This window comes from Paralichthys olivaceus, chromosome 14, assembly GCF_024713975.1.
Source record: "Paralichthys olivaceus isolate ysfri-2021 chromosome 14, ASM2471397v2, whole genome shotgun sequence".
NCBI lineage: Eukaryota > Metazoa > Chordata > Actinopteri > Pleuronectiformes > Paralichthyidae > Paralichthys > Paralichthys olivaceus.
This window is the reverse complement of record NC_091106.1, coordinates 11,182,672-11,204,177: the sequence shown is the minus strand read 5'-3', so window position 1 is coordinate 11,204,177 and position 21,506 is coordinate 11,182,672. Positions and strand designations below refer to the sequence as shown.

The 21,506-nt window shown below is 43.7% G+C and overlaps 1 protein-coding gene across 4 annotated transcripts; it reads left to right on the top strand.

Annotated features, from left to right (window-relative positions):
- Positions 1-1,008: 1,008 nt before the first annotated feature.
- Positions 1,009-20,842, top strand: map3k4 (mitogen-activated protein kinase kinase kinase 4). Of its 4 annotated transcripts, none has more exons than XM_020094999.2 (27): positions 1,009-1,242; positions 6,454-6,644; positions 6,733-8,150; positions 9,319-9,579; positions 10,307-10,459; positions 10,581-10,738; positions 10,892-11,008; positions 11,114-11,213; positions 11,368-11,451; positions 11,549-11,818; positions 11,904-12,053; positions 12,456-12,617; positions 12,933-13,066; positions 13,496-13,574; positions 13,682-13,760; positions 14,816-14,909; positions 15,179-15,301; positions 16,635-16,735; positions 16,831-16,911; positions 17,374-17,565; positions 17,648-17,718; positions 17,807-17,923; positions 18,008-18,167; positions 18,276-18,398; positions 19,058-19,164; positions 19,656-19,835; positions 19,930-20,842. In XM_020094999.2, the coding sequence occupies exons 1-27, from the start codon at positions 1,211-1,213 to the stop codon at positions 19,948-19,950; spliced, it is 4,758 nt and encodes a 1,585-aa protein (XP_019950558.2). In that variant the 5' UTR covers positions 1,009-1,210; the 3' UTR covers positions 19,951-20,842. The 4 variants fall into 4 exon arrangements, with proteins under 4 accessions (XP_019950558.2, XP_019950576.2, XP_019950567.2 ...); XM_020095008.2 differs by lacking the exon at positions 1,009-1,242 and adding an exon at positions 1,345-1,523; XM_020095017.2 differs by lacking the exon at positions 15,179-15,301.
- The last annotated feature ends 664 nt before the right edge of the window (positions 20,843-21,506 follow it).

Genomic DNA, 21,506 nt, shown 5'->3' with positions numbered 1-21,506 from the left:
TTCTTAAAACAAGGACATTTTAAAGTGTAACATTTTATAAGTAAATTGCAACATCACCACAAATACATGAACAAAAATGAATAAAAAGAGTGTTATTAACATAGAGGTGGCCAGGTTTAATGACCAAGTGGGAAGCTGTCCCAGAGTACAAGACCACCAGGGGCCTCCAGAGTCCCATAATATGAAAGCATCAATCTGAACTGACATTTAAACAGAAGTAAGGTGTTTTTTTTTATTACCTGAAATCCGGTATCTATCTGTCAAAACAATTAAGATCATCATTTTGGCTGGTTGTGTGTATTTCTAAATGAATCAATCAGACTTGTTACAGTGCAGTAATACTGCAAAAACTCCGATTTTTACTAAAGGTGCAGATTCACTGGGCCCATCTCCAGATTCATGTGGAAAAAGGTCACTAACTCACTTTCATCATCACACTGTTAACAAGATGATCAAGTGCCTTAAGTGTGAGACCAACTGCCTCAAGCTTTCATTCTTCCCAACGTCTATCACACTACTTACTAAGGAAACATGTTGATTCGGCCATGTTTCTCAATGACCTTTGCACTATGGCACATTTTACATTTTTGGTTTTAATGCCAGTGTTTGTTTTCCATCTTTATATCCTTTTAATGTTGCCATTTTAAAGTGCTTTTTCTGCAGTACTATTATTCTGGGTTTTACATGATAGGTCCTTGTGTACTGTTTGTTGCACTATATACTGTTCTGCAGCTGCTGCAGCATTTTGGCCCAAGAAAACTGTCCCTGTGGGCACAAAGAACTATATTTGATTTGACTGAAGTGGCCCCTGTCATCGTGTCACATTGGGCCTCAGCACTGCAGCAACACACACTGGTGGAGAACAGTCATTCTCATGATGATCCAGTCATACTGAGATCATATGATCACTGATTCATTCTGTTAGCCTTTAAAAAACCTGCACTGGGGACCTTGCACAATTATGACCGCGGATGACCTATCCGAGTTGCCGTAGTAATGCAAGACTGTGGCACTCCTCCTCAATGAACGTTGGAAAGATGGCGACGGCATACGCACCAGCGAGAGTCCGCTGTGCCGGCAGATAGAAAGTGCTCCAAAGAGACACTGATCCGCGTCTCTTGCAAACATTCACCGGTGCAAAGTGTGCGCGAAGCCGCCTGGACATGGTTTAGTCCATGCACGGCTAGGAACGAGGAGCCGCCGCTTTGCAATGGAGCCTCCGGATCGAAACAAGCCCAGCAGGTATGCGAATCCACCGAACACACACTCTACCATCAGGACCCCGCGCTTGCCAAATAGTGCGCCGAGCGTGACAGCGCTGTCGGCTCTGCGCATCCCTCGCAAATCCACTTCCTGCCAAATAGCGGCGCGCGTGCAGTTTCTGCATTTGCAACAGTGGAGTTGCAAACTTTTTTTTTTTGTGGAGCGACTCTTTCACACGCACCCCGCCGCAGACACGAGCGTCTCGCCCGCTCCTCGGCTTGCTCGATAGAAAAGGCGCAGAATGGCCGCCACATGATCAGGTAACACTGCGGACAACAACGAGCCGCCGGGGCAGTGCAGACATGTCAGGGGAGAACAAGCTAGCTAGCGTCTCCTGTTAGCCGCCGCTTGTCAGTTTATTGTTCACCGACAAGTTCGCTACGAGACATTTACGGACCCCGGGGCGAGAGGAGCGTTGCATTGCGGGGTCGTGGGGTGGACTCGGAGGTGTGTTGTTGTGGGCTCGAGGTGGTCGGGTCATGCATTTCATCACTGGAGCGAGGCACAAACTTCGCTAACTCCAGCTAGCACGTCGCTCCTGTGTTATTGTTAATCCTCGAGCTGGAGTTGGCGCTGTTGTTGTCGCCTCCTGCTGAATCACGATCTGTGCCCAGTGTCTCTGCTCGGTTTGTTCGCACACTTTGCTGCGTGTTATGTGGATTTTAATCAGTCGGTTGGCATCTGTTGCAGACACATGTGCAGCAGCAGATCTTTCACTGTGTGTGTGTGTGTGTGCAGAGGCTGCTGGGGGGGGATTCATGTCTGCAGTCCCATGCACACAAAGAGACGCTCATTACATGTTTTCCTCTTCATGTGCACGTCTCCTCATAGAAATGCTGCATTGTTTGTCCCTGACCGCCGACGACAGACTCCCAGGAATCCTCTGTTATGCCCCCCCCTCCTCACATGCAGTTGTTTGTCTGCAGGGCGAGTGACTTCAGGGCATTTATCACGTTGGATCAGCTCTGTCATCTGCGATAATCCTCGTTCTGAACAAATATCTTTGCTTTCTTTCAACCCCTGTCTGCTCTTTTGACTAATGATTCTGGCACCAGCCGGTTGTTATTGCCTTGCACCCTTGAGGCCGCTCAGTCCGAGGTGCAGGCACACAAACACAAGCTCGCAGGATTGTGCAATGCTGGCCCTGGTAATGTAATTGCAGCACAGTAATGTTTGTCACATAAAGAAAAAACCCTGAGACATTAACTGTGCTGTTACTGGAAGCATGACGCTGGCACAAGTTGACATAGATTTTCATGTTTTCCGTTTCACTTTCTTGTTGAGTGTTTAGCCAAAGTTCAAGGTGAATGTGAAATCTGCAAAACTCAAATTTAAAACTTTATATAACTTCTATGGAAATAGAAAACACTGCAGACTTTGCAGGGTCAGCTCTGCACTCAAATCCAAACTTAGATTGAAATAACCGGCTTCAAACATGCATGAATTATCTTTTAGTTTTTCCTAACTGCAGTGTCGTTCCACCCACCTTGATGTGCATTTGCGCCTGAACGCCAAATGTGAGCTTAGTTCAAACTATTTTGAGATAGAGGAGCTATGTGCTCACTGGGCAATCGAAGGCTATCGCTATCTCTTGCAAGCACAGAGGTCCTTTTGTCAACAGTGTCTCCTTTTCAAAGTCAGTCTGAAGACATTGTGGCTGATGAGCATTCCAGGGATTTCAGGATGTGGTGTGGGCTGTGCGCAGTGCATGGCTGCCTGGAGCCGCAGAGACGCTCATGGTTGTAGAACTCATTAATGCCTGCGTTTGCCAGGAGCACAGGCTGCAGAATACAGATGGACCGCCCTCTAGCATTTCCTATCTGCATCCTGTCTCTGCCCACACCTGCTTCAGAGAAATGAATGCTGCGCTCACATTCTGTCACTCTCATCTGTTATTTCCTTTCAACAATAGAATCTTTGTAAGTTCTAAAACTGTAGTACTTAATATGACGAATGCGCTGTAGAAGTAAGATTGTGTGGGATAATATCTAATAGAGAGGGAGGGGATAGATGCTTCTTGGTCATACGCACAGCTTCAGAAGAAACTGAAAGTGACAAAGATGTTGCTTATGGCTGTCCCCAGTTTCAGATTCCATTTCAAAGGTGGTGCAGGCTGGTGCCTACGATGCATTTATGATGCAAGTGGCATAAGGAGAAAAACGTGTCATCACACCATTAATCTGATGTTGCTGCCCGCAGTATGCAGTGTCTACATTTAGATACATGTATACCATGTGACCTGCTGTTAATGTCATAAGCTTATATTGGTGCAATAATGTCTGCTTCTTAGATGGAGGATTTTCCCTGGTGTTAGGTAATGTGCGAGCACAGCAGTGTTTTAGAAAAGCACTGATATTTGTGTAGTATAGGGCTCTATCCTGCAGGAGCAAACGCCTCTCTAGTGCTTGTAAAGTATTCCCCTGCACAGTTGCATGTACCGGGGACTGGGAGGTCCACTCCTGGCAGTATCACTGTTCCATAGGAGGGTGTGGTCAAGTATGTCGTGTTCATTGTGTCTGGATTGTGTAATCCTATGGCAGAAACTCTGAACGCTGCATCAGCTCTGCCTGTATCAGACGTGCATATTATTGCAGAAATCAACCACATTTCTTTTGAAATCTATCAACATGCACACACGCAGGTTTTACGTTCCCACTGCCTCAGCAGTTAACCTTGCTCTGACATTACCAGGCAGCAGACGCATCCTGTTTACAGTGTGTGTCAGGGGGAGGTAAATGAAAATCTTGATTTAGCCTACCAAGCATCAGTTATGCCTGCACGACCTAATTTATTAATACTGTGCTCTTTGGAAACCCCCATCCACCATCTCCTTTTCCATCCTGCTAAAAAAAAATCCCCCTTTATTTTGGACATTGTGAGCAAGTGTGCTCACTTACCAGCTGTGTGCTATTCAGCTGTGGGCCTCACGGGCCACGTGTCACAACTATACAATAGAGTGCCCCCTCCTCGTACAATGGTGTGGATGGTTGGTGTCAAAGGTCAGCCCCCCCTGACTCTGGCAGCTCTTGGTATCATTGCTTCAGTCGTTATACAGAAAAGAGTCCTGATTTTGTGCTGTTTATTATGCACTCAGTGATCTGCCCAGGGGCTCTAGCATTCCTCTGGCCTTTATTGGAGCCCCAGTGAGCCATCAGATGAGCCATTGAGAGCAGCCAGACACCATCTGCAGTGATAATTCACTAGTGGCAGCCAGGCAGGGGACAGCTTGAGGACCATAGTGTGACGATGGTTAACTACAGGGGCACGTAGGACAGTGACCTTCTCTGGGCAGCCTGCAAGTAAGTCTGCAAGCAGGGAAATCAGAAGAGGAATTTTGCACTGTCTTTTACTGCAGCGTCTCATAGCAACCAAACAAACTGACTGGCATTGATGGCGTCATTGGTTCCGTTTGTCATTCCTGAGCGATCTAGTCATGCCGTTCTGCGTAAGGAAGAGTCTTTTTAAAACTCTGCCTCACTCTCTCTCACACGCATTTACTATTTCGGTCCTCTGACACCACACACCCATGCACGCCTTGGAATGTTTACAAACGCATGCACAGCCTGATCATACTTGCGATGGACACAGTGGGAGGTTGATTGCGCCTCATGCAGTTTCCTGATACCTGCCTTGATATCCTCATTGCATTTGCACATGGGATTGGTCTGTGTCTGTCGTGCGAAATGCGTTATATTGTAACACACAGGGTTGTTCACTGGGCCTTCTTGTGCCTGCATACTGAAAAGATCACTGTGGTGTGCTGCTCTTGCAGAACAAGCCTTTTCACTATTTCCTATACAATACACACATAAAGGCCCCAGTGTTCTTCTGTGCGAGAGTTCTTCTGTAATTACAAGACTGTCATGGCTAAAATGGGCGTGCTGCTGACGCTAGTCTTGCAGTGTGTCTTTCGTTTTAGGAAGATTTTGATTCCATCAGGAATATTATTGCATGTGAAGTCGCAGGATTTGCAGCAGGTGTCTGTCTGCCTTGTATGCTGTTGCTGCAGCTGCTACCAGGGGACCGTGTGTGTATGGAGACAGAGATAGAAGAAAGGCATTAGATGTCTGGACTTTCTCTTTCGATATGTGGCTCCTTGAAAAGCTTAAGCAAGCGATTTCCAGATTAACCCCACCCTTCTAAACACTCACACATACTCGCCTAGTGAAAGTGATCCAGCTTTGCCCCTTTCAACTCCGTCTGCACGGACGCTAACAGGCGCGTGTTGGGGAATGCCTTTCAGTCAGATGATCGATGGGGGGGGACACACATGGTGACCAGCATATGGAACTCCCTCCTCCATCCCCCTCCTTCCTTTCTTCCTTTGTTTTTGTTGGTGGGGTCAGACCTTCCAACCCTTCCCTCTAATCCTATTAAAAACCCCTCAGAAAGGCATTAAGGAACAAAGCTGTGACATTGTAATCCAGAAAAGTGTGCCGTCTGCATTCTCCATGTTTTTTTCTTTTCTCCTAGAAGGAACTGATTCAAGTGTTTTCATTTCATGCAAAATGTTCTATTATATGTCTTTACATAATAGGAAATTCAGTCAGAATGCAATTAAGCAACCTTAGCATCCAAATCTTTATTGTGGCTCAAGATTTACTATGATCACTTGAAAGTGATTTGCTGTTTTGCACTGGCTCTGCTTTTGCTTTCAGTCGAACAAGTTCTACACACTTCGGGTGCCTGACTTGGGCAGTATGGTTGATGACTTGGCAGACAGTTAATGAGGGTTACTATTTCTCCCTCTTCAGTTGAGCCATCATGTTTACCTAGACAGAGAGGGGGTTCCCACAGCTTATTATCCCGCGTCTGAACGGCTGTGGTCATGCACATAGCATTGCTGCTGTACGTTTGGGAGGCAGCCAGTCAGACTCCAAAGGACAGACAATTCGTCAGTGTGTTGGTTGCAGCAGACATTCAGTCTAGTTGCAGTTTAGCAGTGTGTTTGCTGTGGCATTAAATGAGGTTTGCTGCAAAATCTGTTTTTGGTAAAAACAACCGAGCAATACTTTGACCTTGTACACACGTCACAAGTGTTCTTGTGTGATATGACTGTAACTTTCATTATGCTAAAGCATTGACTTGTGGTTAACATTGCATCCTGGTAACAGTGATTTTTGTATCTATGCAAATACAGATAGTTTGTTTCATCTGTATTTGCCTGTATTTGTCATTTAATGTTGACAGGCAGTCCAAGCCAGTGCAAGATGCATCCAAACAGAACTCTGAGGTGGATGAATCCTGGGACTCACCCAGTGAGGAAGAGGAAGCTCTGTATGGCACATCACCTCCTTATACCCCCCGTCAGATGAAACGCATGTCTGGCAAACATCAGAGAAACAGCCAAGCAAGGATTTCTGGACGATCTCCCAACAAGGGTAGATTAATTAATGAATTGGTTTGACTGGTATTTCCATGCTTTGAAACAAGTTTTTACATGCATCGTATTTTCTGTGTTCACTACAGCCGACCTTAGCCCATCTGTTGTGAAAGAGGGTCCCAGGCCAGTGGAAACCCCAGAAGAGCACAGCTACAAGCACGGCAAGAAGCAGAGGGCCACACTGCGCTCCACAGAGAGAGACCACAAGAAGACATTTGAAGGCTCCTTCATGCTGGATCCACTCTCAAAGTCCAGCCCTTTCAGTGCCCTAAACATGGATCCAAGGAAGCATTACTTGAGCTTGGGCTGCAGCAGTGGCAAACTGCCCGTGTCTATGCCCCATATTGCACGAACCCACCGTCAGACCTCCAGGACTGACTGCCCCGCTGACCGCCTCAAGTTCTTTGAAACTCTGCGCCTGCTGCTAAAGCTCACGTCTATGTCCTCCAAGAGGAAGGAGAAGGAGCAGAGAGGTCTGGAGAACATGGCCTTCATGGGTCACAACAACGAGGTCATTTGGTTGGAGCTGCAGGCTTGGCATGCACGACGCTCCACCGGTGATCAGGACTTTTTTCTTTTTACTGCTCGCCAGGCCATCCCTGACATCATCAACGAGGTGCTGCACTTTAAGGTCAACTATGATAGCCTGAGAGGGGCCCAGTGTTCAGGGTCTCAAACAATCTATCACAGCATCCCAGATTTAGTCTGCGGGGTGGAGAGGGAGCCTGTTGTAGCAGAGACCAACCACTGTGGAGTAGATCCCTGGGGCTTTAGCGCATGTCCCTCGACTGCAATGAGTGCAGCCGAGCCTCTGGGCTCTGGCGCTGACTGCAGGGAACACCTTCAGCGCCAGCGGCTGGCTTTTGAGCAGGTCAAGCGGGTGATGGAGTTACTGGAGTCTGTGGAAGCTTTGTACCCCTCTTTGCAGGCCCTGCAGAAAGATTATGAAAAGTACGCAGCACGAGACTTCCAGGGCAGGGTGCAGGCGCTCTGTCTGTGGCTCAATATCACCCAGGACCTCAACCAGAAGCTGCGCGTAATGGCCACTGTGCTGGGCCTCCATGACCTATCCCGTATCGGGTGGCCTGTCTTTGAGATCCCCTCACCTCGCTGCTCCCGTGGCAATGAAGAAGACGACAATGAGAGGGATGAGGAGAATGACTCCACAGCCACTTTTACAGCAGAGAGTGAAGGGGAGGACAGGGATGCTGAGGAGGAGGGGGAATTTGGACATGTAGCAGATGGAGAGTTGTCTCCTTCCCTGACTCCTAAATTTGCCCGCTTGTTGTCAGAAGACGAGTTTCTCCCAACTGCTACTGTAGGAAGTACAGAAGTAACACTGGGAGGGGGAGTGTTCTGCCCCACAGCCATCTACAGACCATTTGTGGATAAAGCTCTGAAACAGATGGGACTGCGTAAACTGATCCTCAGACTGCACAAATTGATGGACCGCTCTCTTCAGCGGTCCAGAGCGGCGTTGCTCCGTCACATGCCTGCACTGGAGGTGAGACTGTAATATCTGCAAGCTGCGCACTTAGTGCTATGTTTTAAGTGTTACATTATTTTTTTCATTACAAATAATATCAGCATAACAATTTAAATGAGAAGGTCAGTCTTTGAAAAATAAACATGAATTTTAGAATATCTTAAAATAAAAATAAAAGACTTTCCCCGTCTTTAGGTGCCACCATACATTTTCTCTAGGGTTTAAGTGTGGTGAAATTGCAGCGTCACTCTCTCTCCTGTATATACACCCTTCTGTTAATGCCATAAATATCAAACGTGGGTTCATCAGTAAATTACCTCTTGGAAATGTTTGTATTTCATAGCCCACCTCAAGCAACTTGTCCTCTGAGACCACTGCCTTAAGATAGTACCTCTGTTGATTGGAGTCTTGCATTGTTTATTATTATTATTATGTTATTGATCTTAATGATGATGTGGTCTGCCTCATCATTCTATTGATTCAATTGATCCAGTTTCTGCAAAGTGTTTGACTTCCACACACTGCCCCATTAGAAACCTTCAGTCTTCAAGTCCCTCTATGCTTAGGATAACAATATGACTTTCACTTAGTTCTGATGCCATATTTCCCACTATCACTATGCTACCAAGTAAGCAACAATCTGCTGGAAACCTGAGGCTCAGCCTTATTTATAACAAATGAACACTGGCTGTAAGCTAAGTTACTTGAATTAAACTCTCATGAGATGATCAAACCCACTGAGTGTCATCTGAGCTCATGTTTTAATGGAAGGGATGCAACTCAAGGAAACCTGAACTTTTTTTGTACCAGTATGTGCGTGCAAGAGCGTGTGTCCTGCCCCAGTGAAAAGACACCCCCCCCCTTTGCAAACAGGGAATGTGAACACTTCTTAGATATGAAGGAAGGAGGGGGAGACACTAGTTGAAGCTCTTTAACATTGACCAGATCTAAAGCTCGGATCTGGTCAATGTTAAAGAGCCCAGAAAAGATGCAGCTTTACTTTGCTGATCCCTGTCTGAGATTGTGCAGCCATGTTGGAATAAGCTTTAAAAACCCGGTTTGAATAAGATTTATTAAATGACAATAACAACTTTGAATGTATTGTAAATCCCAATGTTGACTCTGATAATGTGACCACATTGAAACTTGCTGAATTAACTCACCTCGACCTATGTTCCTCGTGCAGTTTGCAGACTTCCCAGACCCCATGCTATACAGCGACTACCTGCCTGAGCTGTCCCGCCACGTGTCCTGCAGTGGTGCTGCTCACCCGGAGCTCAGGGCAGACCAGGTGTCCTGGGAGGATTTGCTGGACATGGACCTCCCGTCTTTCCGGCCTGCGTTCCTTGTGCTGTGCAGAGTCCTTCTCAACGTCATTCACGAATGCCTTAAACTGCGACTTGAACAGAGACCTGCCGGAGAGCCTTCACTGCTCAGTATCAAACAGGCAAGACGCTTCTGAGACGCTTCCTTTAGGGTTCATAGTTTTTGAATCAAACTTCTCGACAAGGTTTTAACTACTGTACATTCATGCTTTTTCTCATATAAAGATAAAAGAACAGTTATCTGGTACATAAAGGCTATATGAATACTTTCTATATGGATACTAATGACTGACAATACTTCTTTAAGAGAGCTGTCAAACTCCTTATTTATTATCAAATGATTCAAGCTTATTACATTGTTCTGTTAAAGGTACAGTGTGTAGAATTTTGTGATATCTAGTGTTGAAATTGCACGTTGCAGCTGAACACCCCTCACTTCACCCTCCCCTTCAAAACATGAAAAAGAAACTGGTAGCCTTTAATTGTCATAAAAACTCAAAAGGTGTTTAGTTTGTCCTGTCTGGACTAATGTAAAAAACATGGCGGCCTCCGTAGAGAGGGTCACCTCGATGTAAATATAAAGTATTTGAATATAAAGGGCCTTTTCTGGGGTAAAGAAAACTACAATTCATAAAATTTAGATGAAACAAACTAGTGAGAACATCATGAGGATTATTCCACATTACATTTCTGCCAATAGATCCCTTTCACCTAAATCTTACACACTGGACCTTTAAAGAAGAAATATTGAGTGAACTACTGTTGCCACAGATTTTTCTTTGAAGACTGCAATGCATGGCAGGTTTGTCATATGTACGTGCTAAAGTCTGTGTTATTTGTGCTGTGCAGTTGGTGCGTGAGTGTAAGGAGGTTCTTAAAGGTGGTCTCCTGATGAAGCAGTACTATCAGTTCATGCTGCGCGGTGTGGTCACCGATGCTCAGGGCTTACAGACCAATGCTAATATTGACGAGTTTGAAGAAGACCTTCACAAGATGCTGGTGGTAAGAGTCCCAATCTTCCTCGCTCCTCTACAAGACGTTGGAGTTAAAATATCTATAACCACCTTAGAGAAAGACTCGTGAATGCATTATTCAAATGGAACATCTGTCCCTGTTTATGTAGGTTTACTTCGACTACATGCACAGCTGGATCCAGATGTTGCAGCAGCTCCCTCAGGCCTCTCACAGCTTAAAGAACCTGTTAGAGGAGGAGTGGCACTTCACTAAGGTCATCACTCCTTATATCCGCGGAGGGGAGGCCCAGTCTGGGAAGCTTTTCTGGTGAGTGGACCCACACTCCATCCAACATGTGGCAGCTTAAATTATAGTTTTTTCATTGTCACCTACTCGCAAATCAAAGCGATACAAAACCTTTATAGCTTAAAACCTTCTTAGTCATTTATACGAGATTAAGGACTGTTCCTTTCTTGGCAGTGACATCGCTGGGATGTTGCTAAAATCCACTGGGGAGTTCCTTGATGCAGGTCTGCAAAAAAGTGGCAATGAATTCTGGGAAAGTGCGGATGACAGCACGGCCTCAGATGAAATCAGGTGAGGGCTAATAGCTTGGATTAGATTTCTTTTTTTCTCAGTCAGTATCCCAAAGCTTTTGCCATGTGGATACGTTTTCAACTTGGATTCTTTTGATTCTTCCAGACGGTCGGTTATTGAGACTAGTCGATCACTTAAGGAGCTGTTTCACGAGGCCAGAGAGCGAGCGTCCAAGGCTCTAGGCTTTGCCAAAATGCTTCGCAAGGTGAGAGACAACAGCAAGGAATTTTTCACTCCCTTGAAACAAAGCCACAACAACATAGACATGGCAATTTATCCATGACCCTGTTTTCTCTGCTCACTGAAGAACTGGGACTGTGTGTTCTGACACACCACTTTGTTTACTTCCCTCTCTGCAGGACTTGGAAGTCGCAGCAGATTTCAGTATCACCAATGGGGTGCCTTGTCTCCTCGAGGCGCTGAAGAAGAGAAACTATGTCAAGGTGTGATTGCTTTTTTGGTAATTTTGTACATTTCTGTTCTTCCTTTTCTTGCCTCAGTTCATTTATGTTCTATTCACCCTCCTTCTATTATGTCTAGGTTCAGATTCCAGGTTTGGAAGAGCTGCAGGTTTTTGTCCCCTGTGGTTTGAAAGATCAGCGGCCACTCATCCTGCAGCTTCTCAACGCTGCTGCGGGTAAAGACTGCTCCAAGGAGCCGGAGGAAATCGCAGATGATGAGGCCTACCTCCTCATGAGTAAACACAGAACTGGGGACTCCACTGCTGATTCTGAGTGGGCTCAATGGGATGGAGAGTTGCTGAAACTGGTTCCTCAGATGGAAACTGTTGACACTTTAAGTGCTATGAAGGTGTGTGTGTGCTTGTTTGTCTGTGTTCTTGTTTGTATGTTTGTGTCGATCATTTACAAGCATCCCTTTCCTCTCATGTCCTCAGGTGGAGAATATGCTCTTGATAGTAATGCAGTCAGCTCACCTGGTGGCCCAGCGAAAGGCCTTCCAGCAGTCCATGGAGGATGTGCTCACTCTTAGTCGGGAGCAAACATCGAGCCAGCCTCTTATAGCTAGTGCTCTGGAGGAGCTCAAGGTACTTACATAACCACAAGCTATGATTTCTAACCTGTTAAAACACTGGTTGATGTTGTTGTCGAAACTGGTGCATGTTTGTGTCCTACTTTCAAATCTGTGTTTCACCACACCTGCTATCAGTTATCTTGAATTTCCGCTCCATTAACATTACATGGCAAAAAAAACACACAACTGCAATCAGGCCATTTTTTGGAAAATCATACTCGAAAGGGTGGTCTCTAAACTTAAACATCTGTCAGCTTACCTCATTGCAGGTGCAGGATTCTGTGATGTGTGTATCCATACCACATGTTAATTCTCATTAAAATTGAGTTTCAACAGGACCTTTTTTTATTAGAATATGATAACTCAATCTAATATTTGCTCTTTCCTCTCCCCCTCTATCTCTGTCCGGCCACAGAATGAGGCACTACAGCTATGCATTAAGATCAACACTGCCATTGACCGAGTGGAGTACATGTTCACCACAGAGTTTGAGGCAGAGGTGGAGGAGTCTGAGTCTGCCACTCTGCATCAGTACTACAGGGAGGCAATGATACAGGGCTACAATTTTGCCTTTGAGGTAAGAGCCTGCAGGGTTTTAGAGACGTGGAATGTAAGACACTGTATTTTTACACATGAGTGTGCAATAGATTCTAAACGTTTCAATTGTCCATTCGACTCAGATCTGCTCTGGTCGGGGCTTGTGACACAACAGACACATTTTCACTTCACTCATATTTAGGATAATGTACTCTTTGTGTGATTATGGGTAATGTTGTACAAAAGGCAAAGATGTTGCATTAGCGCTGAATTTATTGCAAAGTGATCAGATGAGAGGAAGCTGGAGCAGTAATCCTTAAACATTTTCCCTGTTGCTGTATTTTATTATTTACAGTACCACAAGGAAGTGGTGCGCCTAATGTCAGGGGAGTTCAGGCAGAGGATTGGGGAGCGCTATATAGCTTTTGCCCGTAAATGGATGACCTATGTCCTGACCAAATGCGAGAGCGGCAGGGGCACCAAGCCCAGGTAAGGCCTTACCTTCTACTCCACTAAGCACTACAGTTGGTGAGGCACGTTATAATTTAAAAGCGTTTTTTCTTATATATATACAATATCTTTATAATAGTTAATAATAATAGTAAAAGTTTTGTTCGTGTGATCAAGGCCCATCTGTTTTCTTGTTTTAGTTTTTCTGCTTAAAGCATTTTCACCCTGTATTTTATACTTTGAGCCGTAACAAGCTACCATGGCAACCTTTCTTGGAATACGACTTCAACAGAAGCATCAGCTGACATGTTTCTCAGAAAAATATAAATAAAGACCTAAAAGACTTTATGTTAATAAATGTTTTGAACGCATGTGGAATGACATCTCAGTTATGATGCAAAGTGGAAAATGAAAATGAACTGTACTTAAAAGCTTTGGGACTGATCGACTAACATGTTGCACCTACAGGTGGGCGACTCAGGGTTTTGATTTTCTTCAGGCCATTGAACCTGCCTTCATATCAGCATTACCTGAGGATGACTTCCTGGTAAAATGTCCCATTTTCTTCTCTTTACACTTCAAATGTACGCAGGTGTTGTCTGCACCGGATTTCTTTATTATCTGTTGACAGTGAATTCATCTTTTTCTCCGCAGAATCTACAAGCTTTGATGAATGAATGTATTGGACATGTGATCGGAAAACCTCACAGCCCGGTCACTGGACTGTACATTGGTAAGCCACGTCTCTGGGGTGTGAACTGTCTGTGACTTCTACATTTGGAGGTCAGGATTTATTTCAGTGTTGACATTCTGTTGCAGGTTTATAACATGGTTGTCAGGAGGACAGGCTGTTACACAAAACAGACACAACAGCTATGAAATAAAATAAACAGTTCCCATAGAATAACAAAGAGTTTGTTATGTTAGTATGTTAGTTAGCAACTAAATGTTGCTGCTCAGTTGCCAGCAGTGTGAAAACTATTATCCTATTTAATTGTGGGTAAAAACAAGGAACAGTATTAAATCCATCTCAGGTGCACATGAGTTATGTTGCCATTATGTATGAAAAAGAGATTCCAGGCTGTGGCCTGGCAAAGTAACATCATAAAGACGTCTCTAGTTTCTTACCAAGTCGCAAAGTCTCCAAAATTGTTGAAAACTCTTCCTTATGTCTTATGGACGCTTGAACTGTTGGCTACTCTGCCCCCTATGATTACTACTACTAGTACTGCTCCGTCTTGTCCATATCTGTAAGCTTTCAGAATACATGCACAATATGACTGAGAGAGGGCTCCATCAGTTTCACTAAACATATGTAATGTTGAACATACATGAGCCTTTAGATACAGTCTCCCTCAAAGTATCGGAAACACCATATCAGGGCCCGTCTTGAAAAATCGACCTAAGACATTCAAGAGAGCACAGTGACATTTTGTGTGGAGCAAGCCTGAAGATGCCTAATTGGAAACACACCAATTTAACTTAAAACACACTTTTTTTTCTTTCCCTCTCCCACTTTCAAATTTTTTTTCTTTTGTGCATTCTATATTTAATTCTTGTTTTATATATTTTCCCCTTTCTATCTCGTTCCCTTTTTCTATTTACGTGAAACATTTTGCATCTGTCTGTTTTAAGAAATGCTACTGAATGTAAGTAATGTCGCCCGCTGATAGCAAGCAAACTGTAGCCACGAGGTTCACTCCATCAATGTACAGTCTGTTCCAGGTTAGCTTTGGTCGCTGGCTTGACTAAATTAGGAAATGGGTGGGGTTTTTTTTCTCTCTTCAGCTCCCAGGAATAGTCCTCGTCCTGTAAAAGTACCTCGTTGCCATAGCGACCCACCAAACCCCAATCTGTTCATCCCTAATGCTGAAGGGTTCAGGTAAGTGACGACAGGTTTTTTACAATATTGCGTTTTACTATTAATACTCTTTCCTGCATGGCTGATTGTGCACCAATACCTTGCTGTAGTTGTTAAGCTTATGTGTCATGTCAGTCTCTTTGTGTGTGTGTGTCTGAATGAGAGCGAGTTTGTGTGTCCATCCCTCAATCTGCCACCCAGTCACATGCACAAACATTTGTAAGCATATCCCACACAAGCCACTGCACCTCCCCAGGAAGAGCTCCTCAGTTTGTCTTTTCACCACACAGCTCTCGAAGTCTACCCTGCGATCTCCGGAACCAGCTGTTTCCCAACGGCCCCCGCCCCATCCCTCAGGGCCCAGGGGAACACAGCCACACCAAAGCAGCAGGCAGCACCCCCAGTGACGTCAGGTAGCCATGTCCCCAAGTCACCTGGAAGAAACTGTTGTCAAAACACAGCCCCAGATAGAAAAAAAGCCACTAATGTTTGTTTTTTCTCAAATGGAGCCTGGAGATGAAGGGAGAAAATGCTTCATTTTAAGATTTGACTAAAGCAAAATTTCTGAGGATCACTAACTTTATTTTTAGGGAATAAGCAGAAGCCAAAAAGTATTTCACCCTCTTTTCAAATCTGTGAAGTTGTTCTAATGAGTGGATTTAACTGTGAATTTCTGATTGCATCCAAACAAATACTATAAATTTGGATGTTGAGACAGATATTGGATTAACTTCATTAACTCCACAAAGTGACTCTGCCATTCTTTTAAAACTGAGCCAGACTCTGGTGCCACATCAGAAATCTTTTTAATTTAATTAACTTAATTTAATCATACTATGAAGCATTTCCCTTCATACTGAATAATTCAAATGCACTGATGCTGCAATTACAGCATGGCTGTTCAGATATGATTGTTAATCCCGATAGACTTTATTTGAAAAGACCTACTAAAAGGTGCATCTAAATAACATGCATGGAACTGATGTTGGCTACATATGATTTTTAATTCCTAATAATTTACTTGGAATCATTTTAACTTTTGAAAGTTCAAAATGTCACCAAATCATGAAAATGTCCTCACACTCGTTTTACCACAGGTCAAGTGAATTTGTTGTGCATGGTGTGAAAATGGAGGGAAAAATTACGCAACCTCACTGAGAGTGTGGCCTGTGATATTCTGCTTTTTAATGCTTTTAACATCAGCCTTGCTTTAATTCTGATGATTCACTGCACATTAGGTTTTCTGGTGCGTTTGTGTTTGCTTTTTAAAATCCGACCATGCACTCTGGAGATGTCACCTTAAAACGTGATCGTCTCTGATGCATGCTGGACTGTGGGTGCAATCTCCATCTTTGTCTCTCTTGAACGGACAGATTTTGTCATTTAATCTATATTGTCTTTACACCTCAAATCTGGCTGTTCAGCACACGTTTTCTTATGGTTAATTGGTTGGATTATGTATTCATGTATATCATTTACAATATATATGTAATTTTCCTTTTAAGCACTTATGTCTGGGAACATTTCCCCCCAGTGCTTCTCAAGGTGGAGAATCTAAATCTTTTTAATCAGAAACTTTATGAAGAGCATAAAAGTAAAGTGCAGTCCTGGCAGAGGAGATTTAACTCATTGCTGATTTTTAACATGGCCATTAACAAAGAAACCCTCAGAGTGAAACAAATCACGCAAATCAGAAGTTTCTGTTTCAACCAAAGTGTTGCATCAGTTTCTTTCATGTGTTTACAGGGGATCCAGTTTCCACGAGCATGACCGTCTGTCATCAGTTGCAGCAGAGTTGCATTTCAAATCTCTAAGTCGCCACTCCAGCCCTACAGAGGACAGAGAAGGTGGGTGCACTCGGTAATCACCCTGGTTTGATTCCAATTGTGAATGTTCCTCTGCTGGAATAGGTGAACAGCTCCTGTGATTTTTCTCCCTGCAGAACCCTCGTATCCTAAGGGAGATCCTAACAGCGTTGCTCGCCGAAGCTGGGAGCTCCGCACCTTCATCAACCAGTCCAAGGGTGAGACTGCTGAGTGATGAGCATGTTCAGTGTAGTTCACATTTTTTGTCCGGTTTTTCCATTCGCCGCCAAATTTTGAAACTTGTCGACAGAAGCCCGAGGTTGGAGCCAAATGTGCATTCGATTGGCAGTAGCCAATCGCTATGTGGGAACTCAAATATGATTCGATAGGCTTGTCGACATGTCGCCTCCTCCAACTAGATTTCTTGCAAGTTAAATATTTGTCAATCAGCCACAACTACAGGCGACCAGAGTGCAGGAAGGGGGTTTGGGGGTTTCTTGTGTTGTGTGTTGTGTCACCGGTCAGTCATGTAGTATGAACTCACAAGGACGACATCAGCAACAGCAAGTTGTGTGTTTGAATCTGCACAGCGATCCAACAACTTTGAAACTTGTGTACTTGTCATTCGATAAACTGCCCCTGTACAGTTGATTGACTCACTAATATCTCTTCTGTCTTAGACACAGCAGCACGGCAAAGCCCCATGGAGGCCGTCCGTCGCTCCATTCGCAAGTTCGAAGATAAGCGCTACGCCGTGATGAAGCAGCGCAACATTATCGGCCAAGTGTGTCACACACCCAAGTCCTACGACAACGTCATGCACGTTGGGCTCAGGAAGGTGACCTTTAAGTGGCAGAGGGGCAACAAGATAGGTACGACCCGCACGTGACTGCATTTTCTATAATGTGGGTGGTTTAACTCACAGTGACGATGTGTTCATGTGTGTGATAACAGGTGAGGGCCAGTATGGGAAGGTGTACACTTGCATCAATGTTGACACTGGAGAACTAATGGCCATGAAGGAGGTATGTACTCTAGCTCAGTGGTTTTCAAAATAAACAGAATACATGTAATAATAAATATATACATGTGTGTGTTTATTTTTTCAACCAGATCCGATTCCAGCCGAATGATCACAAAACAATCAAGGAGACTGCAGATGAGCTGAAAATATTTGAAGGCATTAAACATCCAAACCTTGTACGATACTTTGGAGTTGAGCTCCATCGGGTAAGAGACATGTTAACGTCAGTTCAGGCGTCACATGGTCCACACTGAGGCAGTTTGGTATAAATGTTTCATGTTCACCCACAGGAGGAGATGTACATCTTCATGGAGTACTGTGACGAGGGCACCCTGGAGGAGGTGTCCAGACTGGGGCTGCAGGAACACGTCATCAGGCTCTACAGTAAACAGATCACTACAGCCATCAACGTCCTGCACGAACACGGCATCGTCCACCGTGATATCAAGGGTCAGTGTCCGGTTTTATCGTTGTCTTATCAGTGGTGCAGAATATTCACAATGAACCTAATTTCCCCAGGGATTTAGTGATTGGTTTAATCCGTTCTTTTTATATCAGGAGCCAACATCTTCCTGACGTCATCTGGTCTCATTAAGCTGGGTGACTTTGGCTGCTCAGTTAAGTTGAGGAACAACACTCACACGATGCCTGGGGAGGTGAACAGCACCCTGGGAACAGCAGGTAAAGGCTTTTATTACCTCCACCAAAAGGCTTATATTATAATTGCTTTATTTAGTTTGTCTGTCAGCAGGATTACTCTGAAACTGATGTCCATGAATTTTTGCAGAAGGGTGGGACATGGCCCGAGTAAAAATGCATTACATTTTAAAGTGGATCCAGATAAAAGGATAGATCCAGGATTTGTTTTTCACTTTCTTTATCGTGAACTGACATTTTAGTACATTTCTTAAGAAATAGTGCATTTATCTTTGAATATAATCAGGCATATGTCGAGTACTATCTATGCAAAGGTGATATGTGCAATACATATATGTATACCCAATGTGGAACCTGATCTCAATACATGCCATATGTCGATAAAGTGGACCTCAGAGGAATGCACTCCCCTATAGTGATGTGTGCAGGTCATAACCTACCAGCAGGGGTCACTGTAGCTTCATACTTTTATTTCACAGGCTAAGTTTTATAAAAAAGATTATGTACAGTATGAAAACGTGACTAATTGGTGTATTGAATACAAATTGATCTTGTCATGCTTCATGGTTTGTGTAATTTTTATTCTACAAATGTCTTGTATTGTGTCTTTCATGTCACATCAACATTGCTGCTTCTTAAATTCCTCTGCTTTACCTATTGCCGTTTTTCTCTATTCTCATCAGCTTATATGGCACCTGAAGTCATCACACGAGCAAAGGGGGAAGGTCATGGGAGAGCAGCCGACATCTGGAGTTTGGGCTGCGTCCTCATTGAGATGGTGACAGGAAAGGTAACGGGTGATAGAAAAGATTTTTGAAAACAGTTTCACTCAGGCTTACTTGTTGTTTCTCTGCTGGCGGAGAGAAGACAAACGATGTTCTTGTGTTAATTAAACAGCTTATTGTAGCTTTATTGTTATTAGAAAAAAGAGACCCCTTGTAGACAAGGTTTTTTATTTTAATTCAGTAAAGTAGAATTTCATGTAACATATTTATGCCACATATTTAATGATTTTTAAGGTTCTTTGTGTAAAACTAGTAGGTTTAACATAATTGGTTGTGGGATGCTGTTTCATTCTTATTATAAATTCTCATTTCAGTCTAATTAAAATCCATATTCATATAACAAACCTTAAAATAAATAGATGTTTAAACTTAATCCCCCTTCAGCTCATCAAAGGCTTTTTTAAATCTAGATGATTTAAGTCACAACTTCAGATAAAACCAGAAGCAAAAACTACCAGGAAGTGACTCATGTTCTCATTTTAATCTCGACCTGCAGAGACCCTGGCACGAGTATGAGCACAACTTCCAGATCATGTACAAAGTGGGCATGGGCCATAAACCTCCCATCCCAGAGAAGCTGAGCACAGAGGGGAAGGACTTCCTCGGCCACTGTCTGGAGAGCGAACCCAAACGCCGGTGGACAGCTAGCATGCTGCTCGACCACCCGTTTGTCAAGGTGAGACACTTCTGTGATGCGTCACAGCGCCGTCATGACTTAAACCTTACATGGCACGAGTGACACTACAGCTGCTGTCTCTTGTCTGTTCCAGGTTTGTACAGATGAAGAGTGAGACCTGCCCTGTGGCCTTCACGTTTACACATTAAAGCACTACTGTACATGCTGTCGGCAAAAGAAAAAGGACTTGGTGAAGTGGAAGTAACGGCTAAAGGCACATGGAGCTAAACTGAGGAAGTAATATAAAATCATTTCAGAGGACAACTGGACCTATGGCAAATAGGGTTGTTGTGTCTTTATGTACCCATGGACTGTGGGGGGGAGGGGCTGTACATACTGTAAGAATAGGATTGGCTTTAATTCTTGTATAAACAATATTGTAAAGTTAAAGTAATTATTACCACATTTGTTGTTCTCACTGGTTAAGAGACCTCTGAAAAGGCATTGATGAATACCTTTTTTTTATTTTAAACAAATATGTGTGTGTGTGTGGGGGGGGCTTAAATCTATGGCACTTTTAAACTGTTTACCCAAGGGAGCAGTTGAGTAGAGGAGGGGGGAATCTTATTTCAGTCGCCCGGTGAGGCAGAGGAGGATGTGGTCAACCTCACTGAACGGAAGGAGATGTCGGTTTACCTTGATGAAATGAGCACCATCCAAATAGTCAGATTAATTTATCACTCGTCATCCTGACGAGAGCGGGCACTAGGAAGGATTTTATTTTATTACGTGTATTTTTTCTTTGCCTTTCGCTGAGGAGTAAACGTCAAGTCGGAGCAATGTTCAAGTCTACTGGTCACTGATGAAGAGCTGTTCATGCGACTGGAGCGTAGCCGACAAAGAGGAGACACGGGGCCTGCTCTCCCTCCCTGCTGCTGAACACACAACTTCCACACAACCAAACATAAGACGACGACACACAACACAACTTCTGGTCCTCTGCTGCTCTTAAAGTGTTTGCTATGTACAAACAATATTAATAAACCAATTTGTTTTTATAAATGAAATGTATATTTTTCTTTACACAACATTATTACCAGAATGAGTAAAATCTATATCCTGAAATATTTTAATTGTCAGAGAGACATGAGCTGCATGGTACTGTTCAGTTTCAGTTTCAGCAGAAAGACAAAGTGAATCCGTGTGAAATGATCCACAAAGAGAACAATTCAAATATTATCTAAGTCCGAAACAGGTGGACTTAGTTATGCTATCGAGTGCATTTCATTGTTTAATATTCAAGGTCAGAACTATTTCTCAGTTTGCTGAATGAAAATCATTTTCAAAACACTGGGAAATTCCCAGATCTAGTAATATGACAGTTGATCAGTGATGGTACACACAGCATTTATAAGTTCTAACTGGATGGCTTTAAATATTATATTATATTTATGAATGATTTATGGATCTTAGATTTTTAAGAAGGACTTTAGATACCCTGGTTGTTTTTCTAAAGATGAAAACGCTATAAGGAGTATTTGGACCATAATCCTTCCATTAACAACACTGTAGTAACAAGACTTATTGAAGATGACCACCTCACACTTTACATCACCTCACTAATCCAGTTTTAGATTTGAGCAGAGCAGTGATAATGACGTGTCATTTTGGTGCCAAAGATTCCATGGTTGATAAATTGATGAGTTGAGCGGGAAGCAGGCCCAGTGGGGG